Below are 13496 nucleotides of genomic sequence, written 5' to 3'. Positions count from 1 at the left end.
CAATACTGGGACCTGTTGCTTCTATATTGAGGTAGTATTATTTTCTTTATCTGCCTGTACCTGGCTTTGAGCTGCTTTGAGCCTGAACGACTGAACCAAGTGCCAGCACTGAACAGCCTTCGTCAGTCCATTCAGACCATATGGCAATTTCACCTTTCAACCCAGCCCACCTACTCTATATCGACAGGAAGGCCACCCTGCTTACACTATACATTTATCAAGCTTTACTATGGGTTTACTGTACTGTAGTGTGCAGTAATGTATGATTTACCATACTTCACTCTTCTTTTACTGTATATTTACCATGTTTTACCACAGCAAACATTGGAAATTTCATGTCAATCTTTTTTTTTTAGCCTTCAGTAATCTGTTTCCACTACTAATTTACATCTATATACAGTACACACACACACACATATATACAGTAGTGTGCACATATATTAGAACACCCCCATTGCTTCTGTTGTTTTGATTTGTTGTGCATAGTGTTGTGTTTTCTGTCACCTGCTAATATTCCATTGTGTATTTTGCAGCAGTGCCACACCGCAGTGCCACACCGCAGTGCCTGCTTCTGTGTAAGTCATTTTGACAATGATTTGTGTAACTATGCAACCGTGTCCTAATCTTTCCTATCACTCCCCAAATCCATTGATTTTGACAACACCAAACTGACAGCCCACTTGAAAAAGCTCATTCATGTGTTACCGTGCGTCAGACGTAGCAACTTGAAAGCAACTTATTGAGCTAGTGGGCTTTTTTTTTCTTCTTCTGGGCTTTCTAAAAAAAAGAAGCAGCAAATTACACATCTGAGTTAAAAGGCTATAAAAAAACAAAAGGTACATGATATTTGTCAATGTGCCAATAAATATTATAATATACTTGAACTCTGAATCTTAAGTTTTTCCTTGCCTAACAGATAGGCCTACTGTAGTACTGAATACGAAAAGTTAAATAAAACAGCTCTCAATTTGTTAATTTAATGAAGGAAAACATCTAATTGTGAGTAAAAAAAAAATCCAATCTAAAACATCTGTAAAATATAAATAAACAGCTTTTTTGGGGGTTATTACTTTTTACGACGACATGCTGTGCACAGCTGCCTTTCTAAAAGAAATCATGTCAGTTTTGGCAGTAAGTTCAATAAGCTTGTCATATACATGGTTTCCACTAGAGGGTACACACACTACTATCTTGTGAGAATTGACAGTGTTATAAAAATGGTGTTCCAGTCATTGGTTTACACTTTACACTAACAATTTTATTAAAACAAAACATATATATATATATATATATATATATATATATATATATATATATATATATATCCCTGGCTCAGTTATCGCTGCACTACCACCTAGTGACTCTGTAATATTGATAATAGACATCACTATACAACCCAATCTTGCGCAAAGCACGATGCAAAACATCAGCTTGTTAGTCCAGGGAAGGATCAGTGGTGTAAGTTGGTATAGTGCATGGACATATGATTACATTTTTGTATCTACTATATTGTACTATTTTATGATAGAAGAAAAAATAATAATGGCTCATAATGTCTAAAGAAAACTACACAAAACTAGCCGTTTGCTTACTATTAGTTGTACGTCTCATTCATTTTTATTTGAGAGATAAAGGTGAGGTATCAATCAATAAATCAATCAATCTTTATTTTTGTATAGCGCCTTTACCGGGGGTCGCCACAAAGCGCTTTACATGATAAAAAAACACATACAAATATATATAATCAGCAAATAAAACACATAAAATAAAAAACACACACATATATATATATATATATATATATATATATATATATATATATATATATATATAAAATCAGCAATAAAACACACATACAATTATATGTTATATACAAGCGAGAGAATATCACTTTAAAAACTTGTGTAAGCTAAGCTATACAAGTGTGTTTTTAAACAAGATTTAAAAGCATCGGCAGAAGGAGCTTCCTTTATAGTACTGGGCAAGTCGTTCCATAATTTCGGTGCAATGTAACTGAAGCATCTACCGCCTGAGTTTTGTTTCTGAATACTTGGTATGGAAAGTAGCCTGGCATCCTGTGATTGAAGTGGACGATTAGGAACGTATGGTTTTAAAAGATCCTTTAAATAGGGTGGAGCTAAACAATTTAGAGGCTTGTAGGTTCATAATAGCACCTTAAAATCTATCTTAAATCGAACAGGGAGCCAATGCAAGGACGACAACACAGGAGTGATATGATCTTGTTTCTTACTCCCAGTTAAAACTCTTGCAGCAGCATTCTGTACAAGTTGCAGCCGAGATATAACATTGTTACTAATACCAGCAAAAAGGCTGGTACAATAATCAATCCTTGAAGATATAAAAGCATGCATCAAACTCTCTGCATTCTGCTTGGAAAGCATGCCTCTCAGTCTAGCTATGTTTATTAAATGAAAAAGGAAATTTTTGTAACATTTTTAATGTGTGATTCAAAGGAGAGGTCTGAATCAAAAATGACACCTAGGTTTTTTATCTCTGCTCTAGAATCTGTACAGAGACCGTCGAGTAGAAAATCAGATGAATCTATATTCTTGTATTGCTTCTGAGGTCTCATTATCATCAATTCTGTTTTGTCTGAGTTTAACATTAAAAAGTTTGTTGTTTAAGGTATGTCCCTTAAACAAAATGTTCTGACCCATGCGTTGGAGCAAACATTCCTCATGGTCATGTGATCACTAACAATCCATCAAGGTGCTAAGTTTGCCCATAACATGGTGTTTTCTTGACCAAGCAATGCTCACGTTGATTTGCCAGTATAAGACGTCTTTCAGGTGTCTTCCAGACCAGTGCAGAACTGGGGTGACATCATACTTTTAACTGTAGATTGCTATGATTCTCAGTTCAAGTCTTCTGATCCCATCTGGAAACTGCAATACAGGGGGCTGGTTTGTTTTATGCTTTGCCTTTTTAAGTTGCTACAGAAACAAGTTGATTATATTTCTTTGTCATCATGTTGAAAACAAATAGGATGTGCTGTTGCCTCCCACATTCTGGCAGGCATTTCAAAACATTCCACTGGTGTGCAAATGAATCATTAATAGTGTTTAATAATCCATCTGCATTGCATCGCTGCTCTTTGGTATTAATTTGAAACAGCTCACTGAGGGAAGTGGCCAGTCTTAGAAATGTGTTGATTTTTTTTTTTTGTAATAGGACTACACAAAGCCATTCCACCCCTCAAGTATTGTCGGGTGATTATGGTCGAAATAGTAGTTTATTATTACCTATTCAGGATTCATATCTCTATCAAAGTAAATATTGTGAAAACAGAAACTATTATCCAATTGTGATGAAACTTGGTAAAGACAATGCATACTATCATAATCTAGTGCATGGAGGATATCTGTATAGCGGGTGGTGTTGTGTGATACACTGCCGTTATGGGTTCTGTCCCCTGTCTGTGAGATAAGATGAGGTTTAAAGCTCTATAACCGCGGGTGCAGAGAAACACGACTCTTAATTATAGTGCTTAAGACTTCCCTTTTACATCTGTCTGTCAGTATGTCACACTCAATTACTGTACAGTAGTTATACAATGGATTTGTAAGTTCTATCACCATTTGCTATTAATAATAATGTAAAACGTTTAAGACCAAGGCCGTAGCCAGCTATGAGGCACCAGAGACATGGGCCTCAGTTAAAATCATATTAATAATTAGTTATTTTGGCTCTTTTACACTTTGCTTTGCCGCAAAATAAAACGCATATGGGCAAGTGATTTTTCATGGCTGGCTACAGCCGTGAACACAAGTTAAATAAAAAAAACATCAGGGTCCTGTCTTAATCAGTGTAGATTAGACTGTTGCGGTAGTATTATCAATAATTTAATCAGTAATGGCTATTAGATCTGAATCGCGGGGAGCTCATCTGTAAGGGTTATCCTTCTTGAATTAATTACAGTGACCTCACACAAAGACTTTGGGATGACACAATAACACTTGCTTGAACTGGGGTACAGTACAACTTCAAATATGAATGAGTACTGCAAAATAACTGCACCCAAAAATACTGCAGTAGTTCTTTCTTTCTTTCTTTCTTTCTTTCTTTCTTTCTTTCTTTCATGTTACATGTTAAACTGTAGTATTTCAAGTGTTAATGTAGCCAAAATGTACGCCTGTAAAACGTGGTTGCCATGGGTTACAATAGCTTCGATCCCGTTGTTTTTGGAGAAGCACAAAATTGTGCAAAAAAAAACAAAAAAAAGAACATGGGATCCCTGTGCGCATGACGTGTCTGTATGTACTGTTATGAACGAGGATACTAAAAAACACATATACATTTAAAAAATACAACACATGACATTTTGCCCCTTTAAGACCAGGCTGACGTTGCACAGTGTAACCACAGACGCCTGGTGCAGTAACGCTGTCACAGGCTGTCACAGCAGGGGCAGGGGAAGGCAACCTAACCCAGTGGAAATGTTGAAGAGCACTGGATTTAACCAATGAACACTATCAACTAACCCACTGATGTCATAAATGTCTAATCAGAGAAGAGTGTAGGAGGTTTCATTTGAAACAATCCAAAACGTTCTACACTACAGTTTGCAAAGTCTGAATTGACTAGCGGCGGCCACCGCACAAGCGAAGGATGCTCTAAGTAGATTCTGGGAGAGGAAGAGAAAAAAACATTAATTTCACAAAGGCCGTCAACCCGTTCAGGAAAGCAAGCTGCAGCTGCATCTGTTTGGCTATGCAAACGAGGTAGCTTGGAAGGAATATGCAGGGAAACTAGTCGGCAGGCTAAAAAGAATAAACCGTTATGAAAGTCTTGGTAGGAAACGTGTCTGGGGCATGCTTAGGTGGTATCCAGGATATATTGCATTGTCAGTTCCACCTTCTCCGCTGTTTTGCATTGAACAGTTATTATGGTCACTTTGCATTAAGGTTTGTTGCACTGATCTATACAGAAGTGGAATGTGCTGTTATGAGAACATGAAGAGAATTCTACAGTCTGGACATTCATTCAGCATGGGAAAGTTTGAGTTTCTTGAAAAGACAACCGCTTCATAAAGACGCGGAAGATTTTGGACATCCCTGTACTCTGTAATTGGGAAAACTGAAGGCGCTGGATTAAAATTACCATTGGTGAATGGTGGCCGTTGCCTTGCTGTACGAAGAAACGTGCAAACTATTCATTAATGATTTGCATTTGTAAGTGTTATTCGCCACCGTTTGCGAGGACTGATAAGAATGTGTAACGGAATTGGAACAAATTATTAAAAAGAAGGATAACACAGTGTTTGGACAGTTTCCGTGGCTGCAAATCTAAAATATAGGGCTGCCAGAAAGCTATATGAAGCTTATTCAGTTCTATAATAAAAACACAACCGCGTAAAAGGAATATGCATGTTTCATTTTTATTATCCATGGAGGACAAAGGAATATGGTCTTTTTGGCTTATTTAGTATAACGTCTTTATTGATCAGTGCCAATACACTCGTGTAATGCATGTAAGAATGGGATTTTCCAGTTGAAGAAGCGTTTTGCCTGTATTAAAATTTCATCAATGAAAACTGGATTTGGTGGTCATTTTACTCACTGTTGATGCAAAAAGAAACATTACTGCCAACCATAATTAATATGATGTAAGAAAACAAAGGCAACATATGTACAGAAAGGAATAATAATAATAAAACAGAAAGACGGTATTTGGTAAGATGTGTGGTTTATGTAATTCGCATTGTACACATCCTTTATGCGTTTAAGTGGAAACTGGCAAGATAAACGGCGAAAAGCCATCATCCTGGGAGGAATTTTATTGCTGTTGGATGAAAATGTCATGAATTGTATGAAATGGAAAAGATGATTCATTTGGTCATTGGCTCTGAGGTCGTCTGCTCCAGAACCTCTGGGTTTACCCGAGCCTACTGCGCCTTCTTACTGGGGTCTGTGGTGCTGGTTTCCGTGGCAACAAGCTCACCTGTATCCGGTAAGTGATGCTTCAATTACACGTGTTTTTTTTTTTTTTGTTTTTTTTTTTTTTCCCAGTGGAAGTGCAAAGGGTGTCACATGAGATATCCAAATTTGCTGAAACTGCCTTTGTGTCTGCCAAGCAGTTAAATACGCTCTTCTTGCAGGTGGACATTTTGTGTTCGTTTAACGAATAAACGATGAAGGGAATGTTAATTTAGTTCAATTATTATAAACACACCGTTATTTACCAGGGAAGCCAGTCTAAAAGTAAAAGATACAAGTACAATTACACATGTTCATGCTATATACAGTACATTATATATATATATATATATATATATATATATATATATATATATATATATATACAGCTCTGGAAAAAATTAAGAGACCACTGCAGAATTATCAGTTTCTCTGGTTTTACTATTTATAGGTATGTGTTTGGGTAAAATGAACATTTTTGTTTTATTCTATAAACTACTGACAACATTTCTCCCAAATTCCAAATAAAAATATTGTCATTTAGAGCATTTATTTGCAGAAAATGACAACTGGTCAAAATAACAAAAAAGATGCAGTGTTGTCAGACCTCGAATAATGCAAAGAAAATAAGTTCATATCATTTTTAAACAACACGATACTAATGTTTTAACTTAGGAAGAGTTCAGAAATCAATATTTGGTGGAATAACCCTGATTTTCAAGCACAGCTTTCATGCGTCTTGGCATGCTCTCCACCAGTCTTTCACATTGATGTTGGGTGACTTTATGCCACTCCTGGCGCAAAAATCCAAGCAGCTCGGCTTTGTTTGATGGCTTGTGACCATCCATCTTCCTCTTGATCACATTCCAGAGGTTTTCAATGGGGTTCAGGTCTGGAGATTGGGCTGCCCATGACAGGGTCTTGATCTGGTGGTCCTCCATCCACACCTTGATTGACCTGGCTGTGTGGCATGGAGCATTGTCCTGCTGGAAAAACCAATCCTCAGAGTTGGGGAACATTGTCAGAGCAGAAGGAAGCAAGTTTTCTTCCAGGACAACCTTGTACTTGGCTTGCCAAGACGCATGAAAGCTATGCTTGAAAATCAGGGTTATTCCACCAAATATTGATTTCTGAACTCTTCCTAAGTTAAAACATTAGTATTGTGTTGTTTAAAAATGAATATGAACTTATTTTCTTTGCATTATTCGAGGTCTGACAACACTGCATCTTTTTTGTTATTTTGACCAGTTGTCATTTTCTGCAAATAAATGCTCTAAATGACAATATTTTTATTTGGAATTTGGGAGAAATGTTGTCAGTAGTTTATAGAATAAAACAAAAATGTTCATTTTACCCAAACACATACCTATAAATAGTAAAACCAGAGAAACTGATAATTTTGCAGTGGTCTCTTAATTTTTTCCAGAGCTGTATATATATAGGAAGGTCATATTCTTATACATTTGACTGGAGTTCGACCACATCTGCAGTGTAAACGATTCTGGATAAAGGGATCAAACACATTTTGCTACAGTGTTTTCAGCGGGCAACAGTATCCATTTGGTTTACATTATGTATGATACAGCATGCACTCATCAAGCATCTGCGAGTTAAAAGTGATTGTGCAATAGTTGGTATTTGTACATAGCCATGCTCTGTTGTAACCGAGGAAAAATATAATAAATGTTTTTAACCATAAGGTAACCGCATTTTGCAATACATACAATATGTAAAAAGTGTTTGGTACACTATACTTTTAATAAACCAAAAATACATACCTGCAGGTACTGGGGTTTTCTTTTTTGTGTTTTAGAGATTATTTACAACTCATATTAAATATACTCTGTGGTTGATTTGGTTGCACTTCAACAATTTGTGTGTCCTGAGATTTGTGTTTACTTAACTCTGCCTACAGTATAATAAATGCAGTATAGAATGGAAAGTTGAAGGCACACGGTGTTAAGAAAATGTACATTGTGGTTAAACTGCAGTTGTATTGTTTGTTTATGTATTTATATTTTACTGTACTGACAAGCAATTATTCCGTTTGTAACCATAGATACCATGCACCACAACAGGCCCCTATGACCTTAAAAAATATGTTAATTTGGACACTAGTAATTTGAAAGTGCCTGTTGAGTTTTTTTTTTTTTTTTATAACATTTCTGCAACAAATTATATAAAAAGATGATGGAACATTATTATTTGTAAAAACAATTCTTTTTTTTTTTTTTTTTTTTGCAATCTCCAGAGTTAAGAAATGGTCTTTCCCAGCATTAGCAAAAATCCATCATTACATATGTGGTCATTTAGTCCCAGGGTGGTTTCAATTAGAAAGCTGGCATACACAGTGCTTCCTGTCCTCTTTTGGTGAAATGGAACAATGTTTAGCTGGTGGCCTGCAAGTTCCAAGACTACATATGAATGCACCAGTTAGTCATGATATCAACATGTCTACTAGCAATCTATATGACTAGGCCGTGATTGTATACTAGGCAGTTTATTCTTGGGATACACTGCTTATTTTGAACTTCTGCTGTAAACATTTCACAATTAAAGATACAACTGTGAAAATCAGAACAGTGATTATAGGGAACGAATGGAAACACCACCAGCACCTCAATCGCTTGTGAAGCTGGTGTCTTGTACTGGTGGATGCATTTTGAACCCCATTACTCTCCTGCCACTGTTAAATGCATCAGCAAGGACAGCGAGAAATGCATTGGTATGCTGCACCACTGTCCACATTATGCATCAGGACTGACAATGCAGGTCCAATGATCCTGCATTGTCAGTCCTGATGCATAATGTGACACCAGTGCCTGCCTGTGCCAGTGCGTTGTCAGTCGATGCTAACAATATCAAGTATTCCTGCCAGGGTTCATGTACATCAGCTTGGTAAACATTAAGTGTGTTCATGGCTTGTTACTGCAATTCAACACATTTGAGAGGAATTATTTAGGAAGTAAGTCAACTAATTGGATCAAAAATCAAGTTTTAAAATACTGTTGCATAAAATGTAGTGCAGAATGGATTTCAGATCATGTCCTAATTACCGTTGCTAGGAGTACTTAATGTGAAGTGGTTCTAGGTGACATGATTAACCAATCGGCTGCTTCCCTGACTGATTGACATGCTTTGTAGCCAGTATATGCTTTGACCCTGAAGACACTTCTGAGGAGAATTGACCTAGGATGTAAACTTGAACAAAGTAAGGCAAGCAAACTGAGACCTTTCTTTAACCGCCAGATATTGAAAAAATGAAAATACATTTTTTTAGCAGTAACATTTTTCAAAACTGCACATTTGAGACCTATGTAGTGAAAATGCTCATATAGTGCCTGAGCGCTCTAATTTCAGTGCCTGGGCATCAATGAAGCGATCTATTCTCTGTTGGGAAATCAAATTAGTCTTTCCATTGAATGCGCACTAGGAACAAAAAAATCAGTGTCCAATTAGGGACTTATATTACAAACTACAGTACTACTTTAAGAAGGTTAACAATTTTTTTTTGTAAAAATGCTGAAGAAGACAGCTGACAGCAAAAGTGCATCCTACGACTGTGGGTATAAATACTGGTTTAAAGCTGCTTTGTACATCAGTCACAGAGACCCGGGGATTGGAGTGAGCGACTGCCCTTGCAGTTGTTCATTCTGCCCTTGCTTTTAAGATTTAGTATATATTACAAAAGCATAAGTAAGTGCTACACATTTATTTAAAATAAAAAATAAAAACTGGTAAGTAATGTTAAACGATTTATTTATCTGCTTTGCTTGTTTTTTTTCTCACAACTTACAGTACCAGAACCGCTGTTTTTTTATCTAATCTAGAAAAAAAATATTCAGAATGTAGTGTACAATTAAATTGTCCAGAACTGTGGGCAGATAGTCTTTAAAAAACAACAGCTATTTTAATTGTACTGATTGGTGATGAGTAAAACATAACTGAGCATTTGTGTGATTCGTAATTCTATTGGTTGCAGAGCTCCAGAAAAAAGACGGGGGCAGGACGTGTTATACTAATACTACAGGGCATCGTGGTGACTGAAGTTCTGCACTGCTGATGACATAAGCGAAAGGAATTAAAAAACAAAACATGCATGATAAAAATAGCTATAAAATAACCAAACCACCAAAGACAACCTTACCTCCCTAGATGCAGAACAAGCCAAATTTGGCTGGAAAATGCACTGGGAGAGTAGTCCAAAAGTTGCATGCGAGACGCATGCATTACCTATTAAATGTTACCTTAAGTTCAATGTACAATAAAACGAGAATTTGTATCATTTGTTTTGGAAAAATCTATATTTTAATTGACGTTCCGGTACTTTAAGATTCAGGACTACACCACTGACTATAACCTGATTCTATTCATATGTTTATGAATTTTGTGCCTCAAATTGTTACTCTTAGGCAACAGGTTAACCTACCCCCCCCCCCCAATGAGCCGCAACTGAGTCCGTAAGTGTTGTACTGTAATGCACAGACCATTAAACATGAATGAGTCAGTTCAACCCTCCATAATTTGAAATACGACACTTACTCTGTAGCATTTGCACTTGGGTGTTATGAATAGGGTTCTACAATCCCATACAATAAATCAAGCTTTGTTCACACACAGCATGGTAGAAAATACTGTAATTGCTTTGTTCATTGTTTTATATAAAGAGGGACAGTAGCACTGGCTGTCATGCACGGTGCTGGCAGGCAGCATTAGAGGTTCACCTCAATTCTGACCTTAACACCCCCTGCTATTCAATCCTGGGACTCACTCAGGTAGAGACTGCCAATTGTGCTGAACTGTGCCAAACAATGTGGAGATTTTGTGGTGTAGACTTAATAGAGGACAAGGCTGAGCAATGTTTAACATTTTCACAGTATTTTTTTAAGTAATCTAACATTTGTATGTTTCATCATAGGCCATCTGACATCACAAGCTCATACTGTACATGTAAATGAATAAAGCAAACTTTCGAAGTAGGGTCTCGCTTTTTTAGTTTATTAACTGCCAACAACTAGCTTACTAACAGATTAACAAATGTTGCTCCTTTTGTGTTACTAGTTTGTTAATATGCAGTAACCTATTTATAAACTATTAAATGGTATAACACAGTAAATCTTGCACTATGTATAAACAGTATTAACTAATCATTATCAAAACATGTGTTAAGGTGTAAGTTAGCTAGTTGTTAATTAACAAAAAAATGGCCCCTTAAAATAAAGCATGACCCTTTGCACCATACTGTACTGTTGTTATTTTATTACTGGGGTGGACACAACCACAAGGATCTCTGCTATTACCTGGTACGGCTTGGTGATGACATCCCCAGACCAGGAAGCTGACTGAGACACAGACAGGTACTACGAGTGGACATGCTGGTGCGCGGATTTATTTAAAGAAAAATAAATGAAACACTCATAGAGCCAAAATAAAAGGTTTGCACAACAACAAATCTCACACACTAAATCCCTCCACCCAAAATAAGTAAACAGCTTAACATTTTATTTTCGGTTTCCTTCTCTTTACTTCACGTTCCGCCTCTGAACAACCCCACCCCGAACACAGAAAAAACACAAGCTTATATACATGTACACCTCACACTAATTACAAACCCCTTAAACAATAATTCAATTTAACACTCCCATTAAATGCACCCCAGTGTTTAAGCCCTAAAGGCTTCTGGGATATGTTGTTTTTAGGCTTTCAGCCATGACACCGTGGACTACAAAATCCCAACACACTCCCGTTTTTAAATAATTCCAAACAATACATTTTAAATCATAACAAATACATTTAAATAAAAATACATTTCTCAGCAGGGCTTTTCTGCCCTGCCACCTATTTACACACAGGGCTCTGCCTTGCCACACCTGGGCAAAGAATTTTTTTCCTGTCACAGAGACAATAACTCCCCCATTTTTGTTTGTCTTTGAACAACTATAACTTGAACTGGATTTGAATGTTCAATACTGTACTGGGACATCAATGAAGCTGTAACATGTGAACACAATAACTATTGATTCTTCACCAATATACAACACTTTTATTTTACACTCCTAGCCCCTCTTAGAAGTTTCACAATACATCCCACTCTAACCTTGCGCATGTTATGGGATTATGAGGACCCTCTGTATTTGGCTGCACTGGTTCTTTCACACTATGAACTGTGAGATATTTAAGTGAAATGTTAGGAATAATTGTTGAGCACCCTGTGCTAACCTGAGGGTTTTTTTTGCAGCCCTCAACCTACAAGACCCCCTTACGACACAGATTGGTTATACAAAGTTGCATTCTTAGGTTTTTTATCATACATTTTGTATTTTAGTTTATCAGACTTTTTTATTGTATAGGTAACAAGTGGTTATTTTAAACAAAAACAGATATTAAACAGCCATAACATCAGGTTTGGCAAAATGAAGCCAACATTACATTTTACAGTTTAATTACATATTACTGTTGGGCGTAACATTGTGTTTTAAATGTTGGAATAGTGTACAATTATTGTACTTAAACTAGTGTTTGTTGTGTATTTAATTTGAACTGTATTTCATTTCTGTCACTGTACCTTTAAGACCCAACTGTGAGTTATTTTAAGTAACCTTTTTTCTTTCGTGAATTTTTTTTAGGGATTTTTTGATGTTTTGTGGTCATCTTGGCTGCCTTATTTAGCTTTAATAAATAGCTCAGCACAGGTGTAGCAGTAATTATTGATGTTTCATGAAGAACTGTCTCAAAGCGATGACTAGTTGTAAGCTTCCATGAAGGAATTAGGGGCAGTGCTCTTTAAGGAATAGTCACATCCGTAACAGACTGGACAGTGAATCAGAGACTTCCTGGCTGCCAATTACGTCCCATACATTGTGTCCCCTCATTGACATTGTTATGTCAGGTGTTGTGTTTATATATTTATTTCTGTATTTGTTTAAACACTGGAACTTGATAAAGTAATGGCAAGAAGCACAGACGGCAGCATATTACAACTTCAGGTTTGGCTATGCATCTTGATCTCCCACATTAAGCTTCCTAGGGAGGCAAAATAAGCTGATCCCTGGAGCCAGCATTACACTTCAGCCATCAACACCAGGCAGAAGGATATCTACATCATCATAAGGAAGGAAACGCAAATGGATGGAGACACAGATGGATCACATTAGTTTACTGTAAAGCCACATCTTAGTTGGTGCTTATCTTGGCGAGAGCAGAGTTCAAATCAGCATGAAGTTTTAACATCTACTCTCATGTAATGGAAATTATTGAGCTGCTCTCTTTCAGCAAACGCTGCTACTATAAGACTGATCTGGGCATTAAGCATTCAGTGCTCATAATTTTGCACGGTGACAGCCTGGAGAGACAGCTGACAGGAGGAAAGAGACCCCATTGGGGCTGGCAAGGGTTAGCTACCCTTGTCGGCAGTATCCAGCTCTGTGTTTACAGGATACTGGAGACACCCGCCCAAGGCTTCTAAGAAATGAAAGAGGAAAATACCCCTAGAGTCTGCGAGAGTGGGGGTGGAAGATGACTCAACGTTGGACAACACGGTTAACGACTTAGGAACGGAAA

At 37.0% G+C, this 13496-nt stretch overlaps 1 protein-coding gene across 8 annotated transcripts in view; it reads left to right on the top strand.

Moving 5' to 3' along the window:
- Window positions 1–4507: 4507 nt before the first annotated feature.
- The window catches only part of LOC117419853 (UPF0606 protein KIAA1549-like), a 74988-nt gene continuing 65999 nt past the window's right edge, over window positions 4508–13496 (top strand). For 5 of the 8 annotated variants that reach the window (XM_058985717.1, XM_058985715.1, XM_058985719.1 and 2 more), the window contains exon 1: window positions 4508–5970. In XM_058985717.1, coding sequence (XP_058841700.1) covers window positions 5835–5970 — 136 coding nt within the window. In that variant the 5' untranslated portion in view covers window positions 4508–5834. The remainder of the gene's footprint in view (window positions 5971–13496) is intronic. The other 3 variants (XM_058985721.1, XM_058985722.1, XM_058985718.1) reach the window with 1 other exon arrangement.

The sequence above is a fragment of the Acipenser ruthenus genome, chromosome 14 (genome assembly GCF_902713425.1).
Source record: "Acipenser ruthenus chromosome 14, fAciRut3.2 maternal haplotype, whole genome shotgun sequence".
In the NCBI taxonomy this organism is placed as follows: domain Eukaryota; kingdom Metazoa; phylum Chordata; class Actinopteri; order Acipenseriformes; family Acipenseridae; genus Acipenser; species Acipenser ruthenus.
Note: the sequence above shows the minus strand (reverse complement) of the source record. Positions and strands in the feature narration are given on the sequence as shown.